Source organism: Silene latifolia, chromosome Y (genome assembly GCF_048544455.1).
Source record: "Silene latifolia isolate original U9 population chromosome Y, ASM4854445v1, whole genome shotgun sequence".
Classification (NCBI taxonomy): Eukaryota; Viridiplantae; Streptophyta; class Magnoliopsida; order Caryophyllales; family Caryophyllaceae; genus Silene; species Silene latifolia.
The window spans coordinates 332,756,449-332,775,862 of record NC_133538.1 but is presented as its reverse complement, the minus strand read 5'-3'; the positions used below and the strand labels follow the sequence as shown (position 1 = coordinate 332,775,862).

At 37.5% G+C, this 19,414-nt stretch overlaps 1 protein-coding gene across 1 annotated transcript; it reads right to left on the bottom strand.

The window, feature by feature from the left end:
* Nucleotides 1-427: 427 nt before the first annotated feature.
* On the bottom strand, nt 428-877 carry LOC141631419 (uncharacterized). Its single transcript, XM_074444093.1, has one exon. It carries the CDS (start codon nt 875-877, stop codon nt 428-430), a length of 450 nt encoding a protein of 149 aa, XP_074300194.1.
* Nucleotides 878-19,414: the final 18,537 nt, after the last annotated feature.

The following is a 19,414-nucleotide window of genomic DNA, read 5'->3' as shown; positions in this document are numbered from 1 at the left end:
CATTCATACCGTCGGGAGCGGGTGCTTTCAAAGGATGCATTTGGTTAAGGGCCTCCACGATCTCTCCTTCGCTATATTCCGCACGCAAACCCCGGTTCATATCAGCTGTAACCCGCCCCTCAAGACCGAGTAGCACCTCATCAAAATCAGTGGGTTCGGCTGACGAAAATAAATCCTGAAAATACGAAGTAGCAACTTGTGAAACCTCCTCTTGTCCAGCCCGTTCTCGCCCCTCGTCATCGATCAACATACCAATAAAGTTCTTCCTGCTTATTATGAAAGAATTTCGTATTCCGATCCCCATCTCGTAACCATAGGGCCCGTGAACGCTGTCTCCAATAATGTTCTTCCTGCTTATAAAGACTAGCTATTTCCGCTCTTAATTTCCTCCTTCGCTTCACAGTCTCCTCCATGCGGTCACCTTCATTCAACCAGGCCAATTGTTTACGTTAACTTCTAAGGACCGATTAATCTTTCCAATGCTGATTTTCTTCCAGGCTTGTAATTCCCGAGCACAACCACGCAAAGTCTCCACCAAATCCCCATTACCCCGCTCAACCCCACGGATTACAGCCTCCTTACACCCCTCCTCCCCCACCCAAATTTGTTCAAAACGGAACCGAGTTCTCGCTTTACCGCCAATTTCGCGTCTGTCGAAAACCAGTTTGAGTGGTGCATGGTCCGACCATTCTCGATCAAGATTAAACAGCTTCGCATACGGGAAAAGATCCTGCCAAGAATGAGAACAAAGAGCCCGGTCTAGTCGGCATTGACGGTTATCTGTGCCAGCTTGCCCATTATCAAATGTGAAGGCATATCCCTCCCACGGTACGTCTCTCAGCTCACATTCGTCAACTGCCGCTTGGAAATTGTTCATTTGCCATTGTGCCCGGCTCCCCCCCCCCCCCCCCTTCATTTCAGTAGATAACAGAATCTCATTAAAATCCCCCACGCATACCCAAGGTAAGTAAGATTGACCATGAAGAAGACGTAGAAGCTCCCACGAGAGATGACGGTCTGAAACAGCAGGCCAACCATAGAAACCCGTGATTCGCCACTCTTTTTCCCCCTCCCGTATATGGAAATCCATATGATAAACCGACGCCAATACAAACCTACAATCCACCTCCTTTTTCCATAAGAATGCAAGACCCCCCGACCGTCCCATACTATCCACCTCAATCCCATGATATCCCTCCAATTTCTCTCTCACCCTCCGCATATCACGACCACAAAGTTTTGTCTCGCATAAAAACATTATGGTCGGGGCTTCCATACGTACCAAAGTACGCAGGGCATTCACCGTGTCGGGGTTGCCCAGGCCCCGACAGTTAAGACTTAGGAGATTCATTGGTCCTGACGGGGTTGAGCTCCCTCAACCTCCACCTCAGGTATTAAGACGCCCCCGTCTGCAAGAGTCCTCATCCGCTTCTCGCCCCCATAGTCCACCTCCTCTCCCCTTCCCCTCTTCCCTCCACTTAGCACACCCATATCTCCAACCTGCTGTCTATCTCCCACCCTAGCTAACTTCTTCCATTCCCGCCTTTTACCACCCCCTACCGATAGGTTAGACCCATCAGCCTTTGTCCCCCCCCATCCAAGCCACTCACGTCATTCCCCGACACCATGCTCCCTATTTCAGCTCCCTCACTCCCCCCCTGCGTTCCAAATCTGCTCAGAACAACAACCCTCCACCAGCTCACGGACTTCAGCAGGATCTCCCTTATTTCCACCTCTCGAACCCTCCTCCTCTCCTATCACCACACACTGCCGCCCAACCTGCTCCTGCCCACGCTCTTCCTCCCCAACTTCCTTCTCCTCTCCTCCATTATACTTTCGTGATTTCTTCAGTTTAAGATCAATGGCTATCGATTGCAAGCGCTCAATCATCAAGCTAATATCCCTTTCCTCATCCCGCTTTTTCTCATCATCGAATAACCCATTCAAATTCCTCTTCGCCTTACCACCCCCCTCAGCAGCTTTTGTTTTCGTAACCTTCCAAGGAGAAGCCCTGAGCCATTCCCCAAAAGGGAGCTCATCCGCCTCGTACGGTCCATGTTCACAGTCCTTTTCCCCATGTCCCATAACACCACACCCATAACAAAAGATAGGTAGTCTTTCATATTTCACATCAAAATTCACCACCCTACCTTCCTTCATCATAATTGGAATCGTAGCTTTAAGAAATTTTCGAACATCATGAATGACTCGAATGCGAACTGCCCTATCTAGCTCGCTGTATTGCCCCTGATCAGTCTCGATAAACGTACCCAAACTAGCCCCAATTCTTCGTAAATTGGCCTGGCTCGTCCTGCCCGATATAGGGAGGTCATAGACTCTAGCCCAAATAGGAAAGTGGAATAGAGGGACATCAGTGAGCTTACCAGAGCGGTTAGGTTCGTTGAAACACCAAACAAACTTATCAAAGTGCCAAGGTTGTCCTTCGAGAACTCGTGCCTTATCCCTGTCCCCTTCGAAATGAAAGACAAAAGTCTTCTCCTTCGCATCCACCACGTTGCCCAAAATCGATTTCGAGGGATTCCATAATCGAACCATAGTGTCTATGGCTGCACGCACATTCAGAGCCCTCGATGCCCATAGTTTCCCTACCAGAATCTTGCTATCATCAATCGAACTAACCTCCTCCTCCCAAACAAACACCTCATGCCCATCTTCATGTCGAACGAAATTGGCCTTTTTTCTCTTCGATTTGCCTCACGTGAAGAACTCATCCTTTGTACCTGCATAGAAAACCAAACCTACAAGAGAAAACAAAGTGGAAAGACCTCTCACACGATCTCTGATCGTGAGAAAGAGCCTCAATCGAGAGGATGAACCCTAAGATTTTTAGACGGAAACCCTAGGAACACTAGACGGGCGTAAAGATAAAAGAGATAATTTTTCTAGTTTTCTTTACCTGTATTTTACACTTTCGGGTGTATGGAGGATAACTGCAAAAATTGATGACAATTGACAACAATTAAGGGAGCAAACCACATCTTATCTTATAATAAAAAGATTAAATCAAAGAAGAATACATTATATTATTGCTTAATGCTTTGCAAAGCCAAGGGAAGATGAATGTAATATTTATATTCGAGAACACTATCTTTTACGTAGTTGACAATTTATTTACGTACAGTTGCAACATCTGAAGACTTATGCTACACCAAGATTCACGATGTAATGTGCTGCATAAAATGAAAATTATCATACGTTAGTCATTAAAGTTCGCAACGAAATATATTAAAAACTCAAACTATTTATGTAAACCGAGCCTATATATACTCCAAGCCTAGATTTAGTTACCTATACATACACTTTAACGCTTGCTCGATCTAGTTAGTTAATTTTTTTTTTTTTACATATGGAAACCGTCAATAGAGGGTTAGATACTTACCTTTCAGGAGTATATGGCTCATTAAGGCTCTGTTTGTTAGTACATTTCAGTTACCTTATTTGATCATTTTGTACCCTTTTACATCATTTTACTTTTCGAGCGATTATAGAGAATCTAAGTTTTGTAAACTACATAATTTATTAGTTAAATTATTTTAAAAACAACCATTTAATTAAGATAAAATTAATTAATTAAAAATAGGTATTTGATTAAGATAAAAATAGATGCAACTTTTAGTTGCACTCACGTACAAACTCCTTGGGGAATTTCCCTTAAAAAAAACTACTTTTGTGATGTAGATAGGGATCATAGGATGGTTAAATACAGATTATAAATACAATTTAATCATGTTAGTTTTCATGAATTAGCAATTTACTTTTTCCCCCTTATTTACGATGCACTTTGCTCTTTAGTTTTACGTACTTTAATTTGTTGATTTCTATTGTTGTTTGGTTTACGAGTAATATTAAGAAGGGGCTAATTGTCGAAGTAAGAAAAAATGAACCATCCTTTAGAAGTTTAGAGAGAATCCTTGTAATTAATACCATAAGATAAATGTTAGCCTTTCTTAAAGAGATCATAGTCTAGAAAAAAGAATTTTTCTTTGGTTAGATTCATTGGCAAGACTATTGGACAAAAAAAATACTTCTGTATATCTCCTAAATTATGATGAAGAAATAAAAATTATACTTTGAGATCACTTTCAGTGTATAATACGGAGTCGCAGAGTGTACATGCTTAATTGCAAACTTCTTCTATGCTGACATCAATCAGTCAAAGCATTGTGATTTGTGAGATTGCTTGATATTTTCTACTATTGATATCAAAGAAGAAAGAGAAAACCGTTAGATACTCCATATTTTTTTTTTTTTTAACAACAATGGATACTCCATTTTTTTTTTTTTTTGAAAAGGAAAGCCCGAAGGCTTTACTGCATAGATAACGAATCGAATGAAACAGCACTGTTCACGGTCAGTGGTAGACTATCCGACCAAACTACTCTACTAGCTACAAAAGGTAAAGAGTGAGCTAAAGCATGAGCGACACCATTGTTTGCACGCCTAGTATATGCCCATCTAACAGAAACAAAAGAATTACAAAGCAATAAAATGTCCTCGAAAACTAAAGCTAGACTACTTCTTCCTGAGACCTCCTTCCTTAGCGCCTCGACAACAGGTAAACAATCGCTTTCCACGACCACATGAGTGTGATGTCTTCGCACCGCTTCCCGAACACCTTCATAGACCGCAACTGCTTCCGCAAACTGAGGTTCCCACTCTTGCTCCACAACCAATGACAGACCCCACAGCACCTTCCCCCTCACATCCCGGCATACAGCACCCACACTAACACCCACACCTTCCTTGATTCCCGCATCCACATTCACCTTCACATACCCTTGTGAAGGAACCACTCATCCTAGCAGCTCCCTCCTCTCACCAGTCCCGGCCTCCCTCACACTTCCTTTCTTCCTTATGAAGCCCCCTCCTTCAACTTCCTCCATCACATCCTTCACTCTTCGAATGACCTCACACGGATCCACCTCCCTCGCATCAAAAACCACCTTATTGCGGTGTTCCCATATAGCCCAGCAACCTACCATGAAAACCGAATGCTCGCGACACCCAAGCTCCTTCCATTTAGTCTCAACCCAGTCCCTCACTCCTCCCCCTGAGCCCTCTTCCACCTCCTTGATACCCAGCCCCTCCAAAACCAGCTTAGCCACTGCACAGTCACGAAACAAATGCAACGCGGACTCAAAAAACGAATTATAAAGAGAACAAAAGGAACACTCACCTCGTATACGCGCCGCTATATTTGCTCTTGTTTCTAACGCCTCGCTGCACAGTTGCCAAAAGAAGAGCTTCACTGGGGGCCAAACCGGGATTTGCCAAAGCCGATTCCATAACCATTTCTCTTTCTGCCAATCAGAAGCGCCTCCCACCTCCACTGCCTCTTTCTCCCCCGCTAGCCTACGGTAAGCCGATCGTACAGAATACAGCCCATCTTTTTCCGTAACCCATTACCAAGCATCACACGGTCTATTTGGACTAACCCGGATATTAACAATGCGTTCGATGTCAATGGGCAGCAGCATATTTGACATTACCTCACGGTTCCAGCCACTCCCGCCTTCCTCCATGAGCTCAGCTACCCTCATCTCCTCAAAGTCGTGGACCCGAGGTGATATCACCCTTCCCGTCTGTGTCCCAGGAAACTAGGCATCCAACCAAACCCGTGTTGTTTGCTCATTCCCTATTCGTCTCCTCGAACCCGTCATCAGTGCCTCCCTTGCTTCCACCATCCCACGCCAAGTATAGCTTGGTGAGCTGCCCATCGAAGACACATCACATCTCCATTAGGAAAGTATTTAGCACGCATTAACCTCGAAAAAAGACAGTCCGTAGCCGTGAGCAACCTCCAAATCTGCTTGCCAAGAAGAGCGACATTAAACATATGGAAGTCACGAAAACCCATTCCCCCTAGCCCCTTCGGTTTACACAGACCTTTCCACGCAATCCAACTAATACCCTTCTTCCCCTCCTCATGCCCCCACCAAAATCGAGAAATTAAAGATCTAAGCTCGTCACAAAAGTTGACGGGAATTTTTAAAACTCATAACATAGATAGGGAGTGAATTGGCAACTGCCTTTCTGAGAACCTCCTTACCAGCCCTTGACAATATTTTCCCGCGCCAACCGCTTAGTCTTTTACTCAATTTATCGCGTAAAATGTCCGTGAGCACCTTTTTGGATCGACCCACAACAGTGGGCAGCCCCAAGTACCTTTTCTGTTCCTCGACCTCCACTATACCCAATCTTGTCGCCAAGTTACTTCGCTTCTGTTTCGGTATGCCTTTGCTAAACGAAACTGTGGTTTTGTCAAGGCTCACAAGCTGTCCGAATGCATATTCATATTGCCGAAGGATATCAAGCACAACATCAGCTTCCTCTGTTGATGCTTTCATGAAAAAGATACTGTCGTCCGCGAATAAAAGGTGCGAAATTGGAGGGGCAAAACTCGCTATTCGAACACCTTGCAAGCTATTAATTTCGACTGCTCTTCTCATCAGGCTAGAGAGCACCTCGGCATAAATGATAAACAAGTACGGAGAAAGCGGGTCTCCTTATGTCAAGCCCCATGACGGTCTGAAAATGCGTGATGGTTGTCCGTTAATAAGTACCGAGAAGGACACTGTCGAAACACAGTCCATCACCCGTTTACTCCACTCCCTATCAAAGCTCATTGCTATAAGAACTCGCTCCCAAAAAACCCACTCCACTCTATCATACGCCTTTGCCATGTCGAGCTTTAAAGCCATATAACCGTCACTGCTATTATGTCTCTTCATATAATGGAATATCTCGAACGCAATTAAGACATTATCAGAAATAGCTCTCCCCGGAGTGAACGCACTTTGGTTTTCTGATACAATACCATCAAGGAAAGACTTTAGACGGTTAGCTAGGACTTTGAATACAAGTTTTTAAGCCACGTTGCAAATACTAATTGGCCGGAACTCGCGAATTTTATCCGGAGCTTTCTTTTTTGGAATGAGAACAATATTTGTTTTATTTATCTCCCTTGGTGATAGCTCTCCCCTCAATATAGCAAGGACCGTACTAATCACATGTGGCCCAACCAAGTCCCAATATGTTTGGTAAAATAACCCATTCATACCATCCGGTCCAGGACCCTTTAAAGGATAAATTTGGTTGAGTTCCTCAATTATCTCCTCCTAGCTAGCTATATTCTCGACGAAGACCATCATTCATCGCTGCAGTCACACGATTGCCAACCACGAGCAAGATATCATCCGTAACAATAGGATGAGCCGACTGAAATAACTCCTGGAAATATGCATTGGCAACCCTCTCAATCTCCTCATCACCCCTTCGTTCCACCCCATTGTCAACAATAAGCTTGGCAATATGGTTCTTCCGCTTTCGTTCCCCTGCTCTTGTATGAAAAAACTTTGTATTCTTGTCACCATCCTTGAGCCATAATGCCCTCGATCGTTGCCTCCAAAACTGCTCTTCCTGACTCCGTAGATTCGCCAATTCCGCAACCAAACGTTTCCTTTTTTGCACATTCTCCGCGGTTCGATCCACCTCATTAAGCCTGGTGAGTTGCTTCAATTTACCCCCAATACTCCGCCTGATCTGCTGAATGTTCGTTCCTTTCCATCCTTTTAACTCCTTCGCACATTCCTCAAGAATAGAAACCAAACTACCCCTCCCCCGTTCCACCCCGCGAGCCACCGCTTCCCCGCATCCTTCCTCCCCCACCCATATTTGTTCAAGTTTAAATTCACTTGCCCTCCTTTCAAAAACCTCTCTCTTATTAAGCACAAGTTTAATCGGCGCGTGATTCGACCATTCTCGTACAAGGTAAATCAGTCGAGCATAAGGAAATAAGTCCGTCCATCCGCCTGTACAAACCGCTCTATCAAGCATGCTTTGTCTATTTGCTTCACCGACTTGCCCATTATCCCACGAAAAATTATACCCTTCCCAGGCTATGCACCGCAGGCCACAATCATCACTACAACAAATCCCTTGCATTTTTTACGCATTTAAAGCCAACTCTTGACGCAAAAAAGCGTCGATAATTATATTCTCAACGCTTCTTCGAAGCGTCAAAATTTTTGCCGTCAATATTTTTTGACGCTTTTTAGCGTCACCAATATTGACGACTTTATGCGTCAATAATCAAAACTACGCTACTTTTAGAGGCCGCTTTTGTGAGTAAAGATTATTTTTGGAGGGAACCAAAACTGACCCTCAAAAGCGTCAAGAAAATTCGTTGACCGATACTTTTTAATCTAATGCCACAACTAAAATATATCATAAATCAATTCGTAAAGTGTTTTCTTCTAAAAAAAATCCAACAAGCATGATATATACAATGAATGAATCGTTGCTGCTTGATTAGAAGTAAGTAATTATTATTATAAAGTTCCATTATTACCAAAGTTTCTACTGAAACCGTTATTATACAATGCCATTTACATTATTCCACGGAGTACATCAAATTATCAAGGCCCTCCTTAATCTCGTTCGTGGTTGCTTTAAACCTTCAATTGCTTCTAACCTTACGATTTCAAGAATTTGCTCGTCCAGGCAGCTGAAAAAAAATATAAGAGGTATAATTAGTACATCAACCATGTTTACAAAATAAATAAAAAATATTTGTTAAGAGAGAAAATTGTGAAAAAAGCTGATGAGGCAAAACAATGTACTTGTATCCATGAGAGAAAATACCAAGTTCATACGAAATATTGTAACTGATATTCTACTTAATAAGCAAAGTAACTAAGAATCTTGCAATCTAGATATTGGTGAGGAAGACTTAAAACAAACTAAGGGATGATAAAATAAGATGTGAGAGATGTCATATATATACTAAAATCACAAGTATCCCAAGGGCCAAGGTACTTGATCTTAAGGCGAGGAGGGTTCGAGGGCTTGATCTTAAGCCCACTTAAGGTGCCTTTAACTAAGCTACATAAAGAGTAAAGATATACTACTTGGTGCTTATTACCGAGTTCCATAGACATGGTACATCACTAAAGAAATATGCAGGCAAAAAACAGTCTCTCATATCTCTCATGTAATGAGGGTGACAAAGATGGAGCAACACACCGATTCTTAATAAAATGTGTAGGGTGTAAAAGAACAAAAACTACGAGCCTGTAACAGATGACAAGCACATATGAAGTTGAAAACCAATCAGATCAATTTAATCACGTTTACCAATATGCCTATGAAGGACAAATTCATTTAGCATGTAAGCTTCCAGTTCAGTAAAATAAACCAAGGGGAAAACGATAATCCCTCTTGAATGCCTACGGCCAACAAATATAGCTATCAACAAACAAACCTTCAAAATAGTTAAATTAAGGCGTGAAAAACAACAAATTGATTTATGCCATTGATGAAACTCAGAACGCAAGCAGAGATTACACAAATCGTAGAATTAAGGGCTACAACAACACGTACCGATTCGTAAACAAATGACATAGCCCACAAAAAGTTGAATAGCGCAACCTCACCCAAAGATAAAAAGGTTTCACGTGTTAAGTTCAAGATAAAAGGTTCATATTTTAAGATAAAAATAGAGATGTCTGAGGTTATAATAAACACGGTTAGGCATTCAAAATAATTTCTATAATATGTAAAACTTTACTCTTTCATTTCGAGACTCTACCAGTTTTTCTTGAAATCTAATTGTTTATTGTTCTACTTTATAAGACTAATTTTATAACAAGTCAGGCTCAATTAACTAAGTCCAAACTCCATCCATTCATCTCTCTCACCTTTTCCTAACCTATCCTATGTTATTTGCTAAACAATCATTCCTTTGTAAACATTCTTACTAAACACATAAAATCAGTAGCTTCAGAAAATTTAGAAACAAAGTTGAAAAAAAAAAATCGGCTGGATTCAATAAATTTATGAAAGTTCACGAACCTAAATGATAGTTGATGTGGTATCATTACCGGTTGTGTAGCACAATATTCAAGCCTTACGTACATCTATTCTAGTTCCATTTACCTGAAATTGAAAAGGAAAAAAAACCAAAGAAATTACATCATTAGACAACAATAAGCAAATTATTTGAACTAAGACTAACTACTAAATCAAACATAAGTCTTGAACATATATTATAAATTTACCAGTCTCAAAACTTATTTTGTCACTCCGTTTAAATATTACAACAGACAAAATTAACAGTTAAACACCTTAGAGCCTCTTAGGCCAAACCTACCAACGTGGAATGGGCAGTTGTGTAAATGATTTGTTCTAATAACAAGAGGACCTTTAAGCCCATAATTAATTATTTATGCAAGGATTCATCGCACTTTGTTTCTTATTTCGATAGAACTTACTAGGGCCATGGCTCAATCCAGCCGAGCGGAAGCTCCACCCTGATCTAGAGTATCTAATACATAAAGTCATCAACTATGAACACGCGAAAGTAAACATTATTTCTAATCCTCCTCAAATCAATGATATATAAGTCGTTTATGTAATTTGGAAGATCTTCATTTAGTTTCATCTAAACAAGATGAAGTCATTCCCATCAATAGCTAATAATTCAAGAAATTAATAATAGTCGTTCATACTTCTTTGGTAATAGTTGTTCTGGGGTTTTCAAGGAATTAAATTTAAGAATAGATGTTCATATCAGACCATTACATGCGAAGCAATTTGCAGAAATGAATAATTACTCTAGTATTTCCACTTTCCACAATTGTGAGTTATATGATGTCAAGCAATTTCTTCAGACAATCAATGAACACGAAATTGTTAAACTAAAACAAAAATCCTAGATCAGTAAATTGAAAATTAAAAACTAAAAAAAGGATAAAACAATAATTGAAAACAAAAGGATGAAACAATAACGGGCAAAATCAATTGAATCCTAAAACCCTAAAACGAGGCAATAACATGTGACTAACCTCGTACTAGTGGTTACGTGCTTAATGGCGGTGTACTGGAGTTGAAGGCGGCGTCGATGTTGACGGTGGTGTACCAAAGTTACATTTTAGATCTCTAATGTTGCCTAAATAGATCATCAAAGATCAAAGAGACAAAGGGAAGAGGGAGTTGGAGAGTGAGTGAGTGAGTGAGTGAGAGGGATGGGGCTGCCGAGTAGAGAAAGGGTAGCAGTTTTGAGATTTAGGGTTTAGGTGAGAATAAAACTTTTAAACATAACGACACCGTTTTGAACTTCAGACGGTTTTTTGTGCCGAGTAGCCCAATTATTTTATTTTCGCTTGTTGATGGGCTTTGACACTCTTAGTAAGCGTCAATAGCAATGCGTCAAAAACTACATGGATTTGTAGTAGTGCATCGAGAGCATTCCGAAAGTTATTCATCTGCCATTGTGGGCGACTTCCACCCTTCATTTCCGTTGAGTACATAATTTCATTAAAATCGCCAATACAAACCCAAGGAAGTTGTGATTGAGAATGAAGTAACCGAAGAAGCTGCCACGACAAGTGACGGTCCGCCACAGCTGGCCAACCATAAAAACCCGATATCCTCCACTCCCCTTCTTCCCCACGAATCCGGAAGTCCATATGATGAATAGAAGCGGAAACAAAAGTGCAATCAACATCCTTACGCCAAAGAAAAGCCAGCCCCCCGGACCGGCCTACACTATCAACCTCAATACCAAAGTAACCCCCTAACCTCTCCCTTACCCTCCTCATTTCACGACCACACAATTTTGTTTCGCTTAAGAATAGTATGGCCGGGGCCTCCCTCCGCACAAGATCACGGAGAGCATTCACCGTGTCGGGGTTGCCCAAGCCCCGACAGTTAAGACTTATGATATTCATTGGGCCCTGCGGGGTTGACCACCATCAACCTCCGCCTCAAGTTCTAAGACGCCCCCGTCGAAATTGAATTTAGCTTTCTTCTGCCCAAACTCCAAAGAATTCTCCTCCCTGCCTCTCTTCGTAGCCGTCAGCCCCAACCTCTTTTCACTTGCCTGGTCACCCCCTTCCTCACCTCCCTCCCTTGCTAACCTCCTCCAGCCACGCACAGTCCCACTTCCTCCCCTTTTCTAGTCCCCCTTCTCCTCCTGTGAACTAGTCTTTGTTGGCCCAGCTTCTTCCCCCTCCCCCATCTTCACTTCCACAGCGTATACTGAACTGGTATTTTCCCTACCACTCTTTTCCATACCCATCCGCTCCTCCACTCCCCGACTGCCCCTCCCTGTCTCCTCAACTCTCTGTCCATCACTAATATCCACCCGCACGATACCCTCCTCACCCAACACCTCTGAGAAACCCTTCTGTTTATCAGTGTTTTTCTTTGATCGCAACTCGAGAGCAATGTTTTGAAGTTTCTCAATCATATTGGAAATAATCTCCTTCGAATCCTCCTTCTCCGCCTCAATAAACTTCACCCTCAAATCCCTAGCAGCCTTCCCCGACCCCTCCTTTCCCGTCTTAACCACTTTCCACGGCGAAGCACTAAGCCAATCCCCAAACTTCAAATCTTCCTCATCATATGGACCATCTTCGCAGTCTTTTTCCCCGTGCCCAATTAGGCCACACCCATAACAATAAGTAGGGAGGCGTTCGTATTTCACCGCAAAATTACTCGTTGAACCACCTTTCATCCGTATGGGTATGGAGGCTTTCAAAGGTTCACGAATATCATATAACACGCGAACACGAATAGCCCTATCTAATTCCGCATTCGGGCCATGTTCAAAATGCATAAAAGTTCCCAGACAATTCCCAAGCTTTCTTGCGTTCTCTTGGCTTGTTCTACCCGAAATGGGTAGATCGTATATTCGTGCCCAAATAGGAAAGAGGAACAATGGTACGTCGGAGATCTTACCTGATTGGTTAGGTTCATCGAAACACCAGACAAACTTGTCGAAATGCCAAGGCTGCCCCTCCAAAACCCTTGCCCTATCACGCTCCGCACCAAAACTAAAGATAAACGTCTTCTCTTTCGCATCGATCACATTACCCATAATCGGCTTAGAAGGGTTCCATAGCTTAATCATTGTGTCAACCGCCGCCTTAACGTTTATCGCCCTCAATGCCCACAGCTTTCCCACCAGCACACACTTTTTCTCCTCGTCCTTCCTCTCCGTATCCTCCTCCCATTCAAATAACCCCTCCTCAGAACCCATCGGCTGCTTGCCCTCCCGATGTTGGCCCCTTGATCCACCCTCCATTAACAACCCACACACAAAAAGCGAAAACAAACAAGAAACAAAGAAACAGCGTGAAAGAAAGACAAATCTTACGATCGAAACCGTAAGAAAAGCCTCGAAAAGGACGATGAGCGAAGAACTTAGAACCGAGCCCTAGGAAACCCTAGACGTCAGTATTACGAATAATGTAATTTTAATTATAATGGATACTCCATATTAGATACACATATACAATGGCAACAACAAAATAATATAAAGAACCAAACACATAATTTTGCAATCAAATAAAGAGAAACTTAAGGAATAAAAAAGGCGGAACAAAATCGTAGTATCGTACCACCTTATATATGCTAATATATCAGTGTTATTTTCTCAGTTTGTATACCTCTCTAACTCTATCATAAAAGTTCTTTATTAATTAAATTATTAAAATTTAGATTGATTCCATGTAGTAATCTGCATTATCTTATTATATAATTTATTTATTTGACAATAATACTTATTTATTTTTTCTTTTGGTAGGTTACAAATTATGGACCACTAATATCGCTCGAAAAGTTCCTCCTTTAAGTATATACTAGATTTAATGCCCGAGCGATGACCGGGCCAATTTGTAATATCATATGATCATATGATTATGATGTAACAATACTCTAAGGACCTGTTCTTTTGTAATTTTGTTGAACTGAACTTATAGAAACTGAATTGAATTTATAGGAGCTTTTCTCTACCGAACTGAACTTATAGGAGTTTAACTTTAAGAAAAATGAGTATAAATTAAGCATAACTTTTCTGAACTGAACTTATACGGGTTGAACTAAACTTATAAGAGCTTAACCTTCCGAATTAAACTTAAACTTATAATAGTTGATCTGAACTTAAGGCCTTGTTATTTCTGGCTTTTTAGAGTTGGACTGAACTGAATGAAACTGAGCTGAACTTAACTGAATTGAATTGAGCTGAACTAAACTGAATTAATTTGAGCTGAACTAACCTGAGGTGAGGTGAGTTGAAAATAAATCAGAGAGAACAGGGCCTAAGTCCAAAACAAGTTCGAGGTTTGACGGTCGTGTTTCAATGCATGCCCGTAGTAGAAAGACAGATTAGTTTTAGAGTGTCTCTTAAGTAGTTAAGGTCGTGTAATGTGTGATGTGTAAAACCAATTAATAGGAGTATTACTCTTTTGATTGATTAAGTGTAATGTATAATTTTTGTATGCATGTAACAATATATAGCAGGCATACACAATTCTAAGTCCAATCAACCTCGGAATTTGACTAGTTCGCTCTTTTGTTAATAATAATAATAATAATAATGATCTTAGACATTATCCCTTATTGATTTATTATCTTTTTACATATATTATATACATGGTATTATATAAATGAAGTAGCTAGTTTGTAAAATTTGGATTTTAATATTACACGTAAGTCTATCTTAAAATTTAGACAGACCAATTTGATTTTATTTCAAAGGGTGTTATATTTAACGGATAAAAACCTCTTTCAAATTATAAAAGTAATCAAATTTATATACGGAATATCTTGTTATTATCTTCTTTAACTTAGATATGATCTTTTAATAGGAACCTAATCTAGTAGGATGACAAAAGAAGAGTTTCAATACGATTCACATTAGTATATGAAGTACATGATAATGTTGCGAAGCTCGGATGATGTGGGCACTAATAATAGGCGAAATTTTATGGTGTACAAACAAATTTCGGAGAGGACTAAAATGGTTTGACTTGATCATTTCAATTAAGTGACTCCATTTTAGCGTATGTGTCATTCCTTGTGAAAAGTTTTTTCTACAAATATTATTCATGTAGAGTTTCCCAAAGAATTCAAGACCGTGAAAATCGATAACTTAATGGTTAATAGCAAATTAGCTACACTACATAATTACAAATTACAAATAAACTAGGTAGTATCCCGCGCGTCGCGGCCTGTTTTAAAATTTTATTATTATAATTGAAGAAAAATAACAAAATTTGTATATGACCTTTAATATTTTTAACTATAAATAAAAATAAATCAATTTTTCTCAAATTTAATTTTTTAGGTTTAACTTCAATGTTTTAAAATAAAATATATACCGTTTTAATTAAAACTAATAAGTGATAATTAATTATGTATGATCAGTGTTTATAAATTATTTTATGACTGATCAAATATCATATTAATTAAAATAAAATTTATTCGAATAATGCAACAATCAACATTAAGTTCTCAAATTATATCATTTCACTATACTTTATGTTCCAAATCAATTAATATTTGTTCAAAATAATGTGAATACAATTTTATATAATTTTTTGTTTTTATTTATAACGTGTGATATTAATGTATCAAACATATAGACTTCAAACTCAACTTATTCAAATGTTTTCATTGTGTTTTACACGTGTTATGTGTCAAACATATCTATAAGAATTGCACCTTTTGTATTTTTAAACAACTATATATAAATGATGTTTAAGAGTTTACCTGTAAATAAAATAGGTTAAACTTTCTTAAATAATATATTTTGAGGTTTAACTTCAAAGTGTTTAGAAGATGTCATATAAAATATTTAACTAAAAGTAATATTTAGCTAGTCATGATCAATATTTATACTCGACGTATACATATTTTAATTGAAGATATTAAAGAAAAATATAACACTTTTTCTACTTTTTCATGTCATTTATAATTCTATATTATTTTATAATCATTACTTTTGTTTTGATTATTTAAATGCACTCGCGATCACTGTGTACATACATACTCGTTATCACACTATTTAAAGCTATCAAAATCTCACATTTAACTTATTACGGGATTCTACCTAGGTTTGTGACCCGTGAAATTCACGGGTTTATGAGAATTTTTATGAGGCTTGGTGTCGATTCAACAGCTTTATGTTTACGTAAAAAGCCATGTTGACACCAAGCCTCATAAAAATTCTCACAAACACCTCTATTAAATCATCGGGTTCTCACCACTATTTAACTTATTACGCATAAACACCTCTATTTAGCTTATTTTAACTCCTGTACTCTCTCTTTTCAAATGAATTTTATAATTTTGTTAAAATATACTTCACATATAAATATAAAATATATGAAATTCATTTGAATGAAGGAACTATTTTATTTTCTCCATAGTTTCTATGAAGACAATTTATCGCCAGTTGTGACATAAAATATTTACCAATTTAACATTACATATTGAGTAAACTTCTTAATATTTGGAAATTCAACTATTTGAAAGCGCGAAATGACGTTTTGAAAAAAACCATTTAAACTTCAACATATTTGTATAACACACTACTTTTTTACTCCACTTGTAAAATTGCGATGAGCATTTAAACATCTTGAAAATGTATATACAATTACTAATTGTAAAGTTATGAGGGAAGAGAATTCTCTCCGTTTTTTTTGTTGTCCATTTTCTCTCACAAAGATGTTTATTATTAGGGTAATGCTAAACAACCCAGTGGGTTGTATTTAAGCATTAAATACCTTCTAATTTGGGTATTAATTTAGGAATTAAGAACTAAATTACACATTAACTAATACAATTAATGCATATTTTAAGAATATATTTCCTCTTTTGGTTTCTTAAATACAACCCACTGGGTTGTATTTATCATTACCCTTATTATTATTATTATTATTATTATATACTATATTCCAATTTTACTCATTAACCCTTTTCATTTTTAAGTAAATTCACAACCATTCGATTAGGCCTAGAGAATCTGAACAGTTGAGAAGTAATGAACATCCATTTCGTTTTTTTTCTAAGAAATAGGGAAAATCGTTACTCATAGAAACATTAGTACTCCATACTATATACAGTAGTCCCTAATAGTGGCAACATTCGTAAAATTGTTCCGAGGTATCAATATCAACTATTTTATACATTAGATTTTGTTTTCTCAGTTTGGGTAAGCATAATGAAAGAAAAGAAGCCTATATATATATAAAATTAATAAGCATAATTAAAGAAAAGAAGCATGGATGTATAAAATAAAAGTTGTACCATATTTTTATTTTTGGCATAACTGTCACCAACTCGATTGTTTTTACACCATTTTCTCAAACTGTTTTGAACTTATTCAACAACTATACCGCTTGTTATGCAAAATTTTTAGCCGTTTAGAACTCTTTATTCATTGAACCCATTGAAATTTTTACATTTAGAAAGAATGCATAACTAAACGGATGCAGCATTTCGAATAAATAAGACAAAGTGAAAATTTGGTAGTTTGACCTTCATTCTACTATAAAGAAATATAAATCTCTAATCTCATTAATTTCCCTTATTGGTTGTAATTCTTAGAGAACATCATCATACACATATATACATATTCAATTATCGACAAATAATATAGAATCATATTAGTAAGGGAATTGTCCTCACTTGAACTCATAGTTGATCTTGCACTTGAACCTAATAATATCACCATATATGTGTGAATGTTTGATTCCACTTTGCTATTCATTGAACAACTGAAGTTGTATAGTATTTGTTTTTCATGGGAAGTATGACCAATTTCAGTTTTCTCCTTGAAATAAAGGTTTATCATTTCCGATGCATTTGGCAGCCATTTTGCCGGGAGCGAGGCGGGTTCTGAAGTTCTTTAATGGATCATCTTGATCTTAGACGATGATACTCAAATCAATGATAAAAAACATTTAACATTTAGGAAATGATCAATGTGACTACTGTAAATGCTAAGTTTTTATTTGAAGCTTTTTGCAAATCTTCTTAAAATAAAGAGAAAAAGAAGGATGTGACTCAAATCTGATGAGAGAAATAAATTTATAGGGTAAATAAGTGGATGAAGAGAAGGTAGTCAATAAAAAGATATGAGTTACAATTCAATGATGAGTCTACCACTCTTTTGAATGAAAAATTGGGAAAATGTGCGTTGAACATTGTTTGTTGACATTACATTGAAACAAAATATTGCACATAATAGTATACTCGTAGTCTCATACGGAGTATCGGAAGATATATCATACATTGGGAATGTGCGTAGTAATTTAGTAATTTAGTACACCTCATTTCATTTCTAGTCAATTTATCATTTTCCTTTGCATACTACAGTAAGTTACTAATTTGTGTAACTACTATATTTCAAAGTACTATATTATTTCCAATTTCCAATTATTTATTTTCTTTTGCATGCTACATGTCTAATCTACATTGTTGCAACCCAACTTTATATATAGATATAACGTTTTATAACTTTCTCAAAAATGTCTTTTTGAAAATTCACGGGATCACACTAAGTTTTATAACTTAGTGTTTGTGAAAATTCCCGGGATCACACTAAGTTTTATAACTTTCTCAAAATGTCTTTTTACGTAAACATAAAACATTATGAGACACTCACTTTAATCATTTCTACAAATAAAAAATATTTCAATAAATATAATGAAAATTATACTCAATTTGAAGCATTTTTCGTAGTGAACGTAATTATTTACGTTTTAGAATTTATATCAAAATAATTTTTTAATAAATTTAGAATCAAATCACCCTAATTATTTAATTTAATTTTATAATAAAATTTATTAAATTATAATATATTTTCTTGAGATTTATAGCATTTATTATGTTTATATTTAATGTTCAAATTTTGTAATTAATACTTGTATTTAAATGGGTTGACACGTGACGCATCAACAAATGTTTCAACTTGATTATATATATATATATATATATATATATATATATATATATATATATATATATATATATATATATATATATATATAAGATATGGAGTATAAACTGTGTACTCCGCAAAACACCAATTTATTATACATTATACATTGTATTTCACAAAATTAATGATTACTAATTCTCACAGTGCAAACGGCAATTAATTTTTCATAAATGCAAAATAAAACTGGATAAAACCCCCTAATATAAATGCAAGCTCAATGAAACATTAAAACCCATGATGTAGTATTAAACTAGTTTTAAACCCGTGCAAAAAATGCACGGGTCGTAATAACAGATGTTATTATTGATACATGATCATATAAATGAGTGTTATTAAATGTGCAATGCCGTACCATTATAAATAAGTCCATAATTCAAGATTTGACGTAATATAATTTCATAATTTCAGTAACGGTCTTCATTCTAATGACATAATACGGTTTTTCATCATTAACGTAACCAACATATAACGTACGTATAATTAAAGAAAAAACAGTTTTCATCTACGACAATGGTTTTCATCATTAATGTAATTAAAATAATAGATTCAATCTATCAGTTGCTGCTTCGAACCACTATCACGACGATATCACCCTGGTTTGGG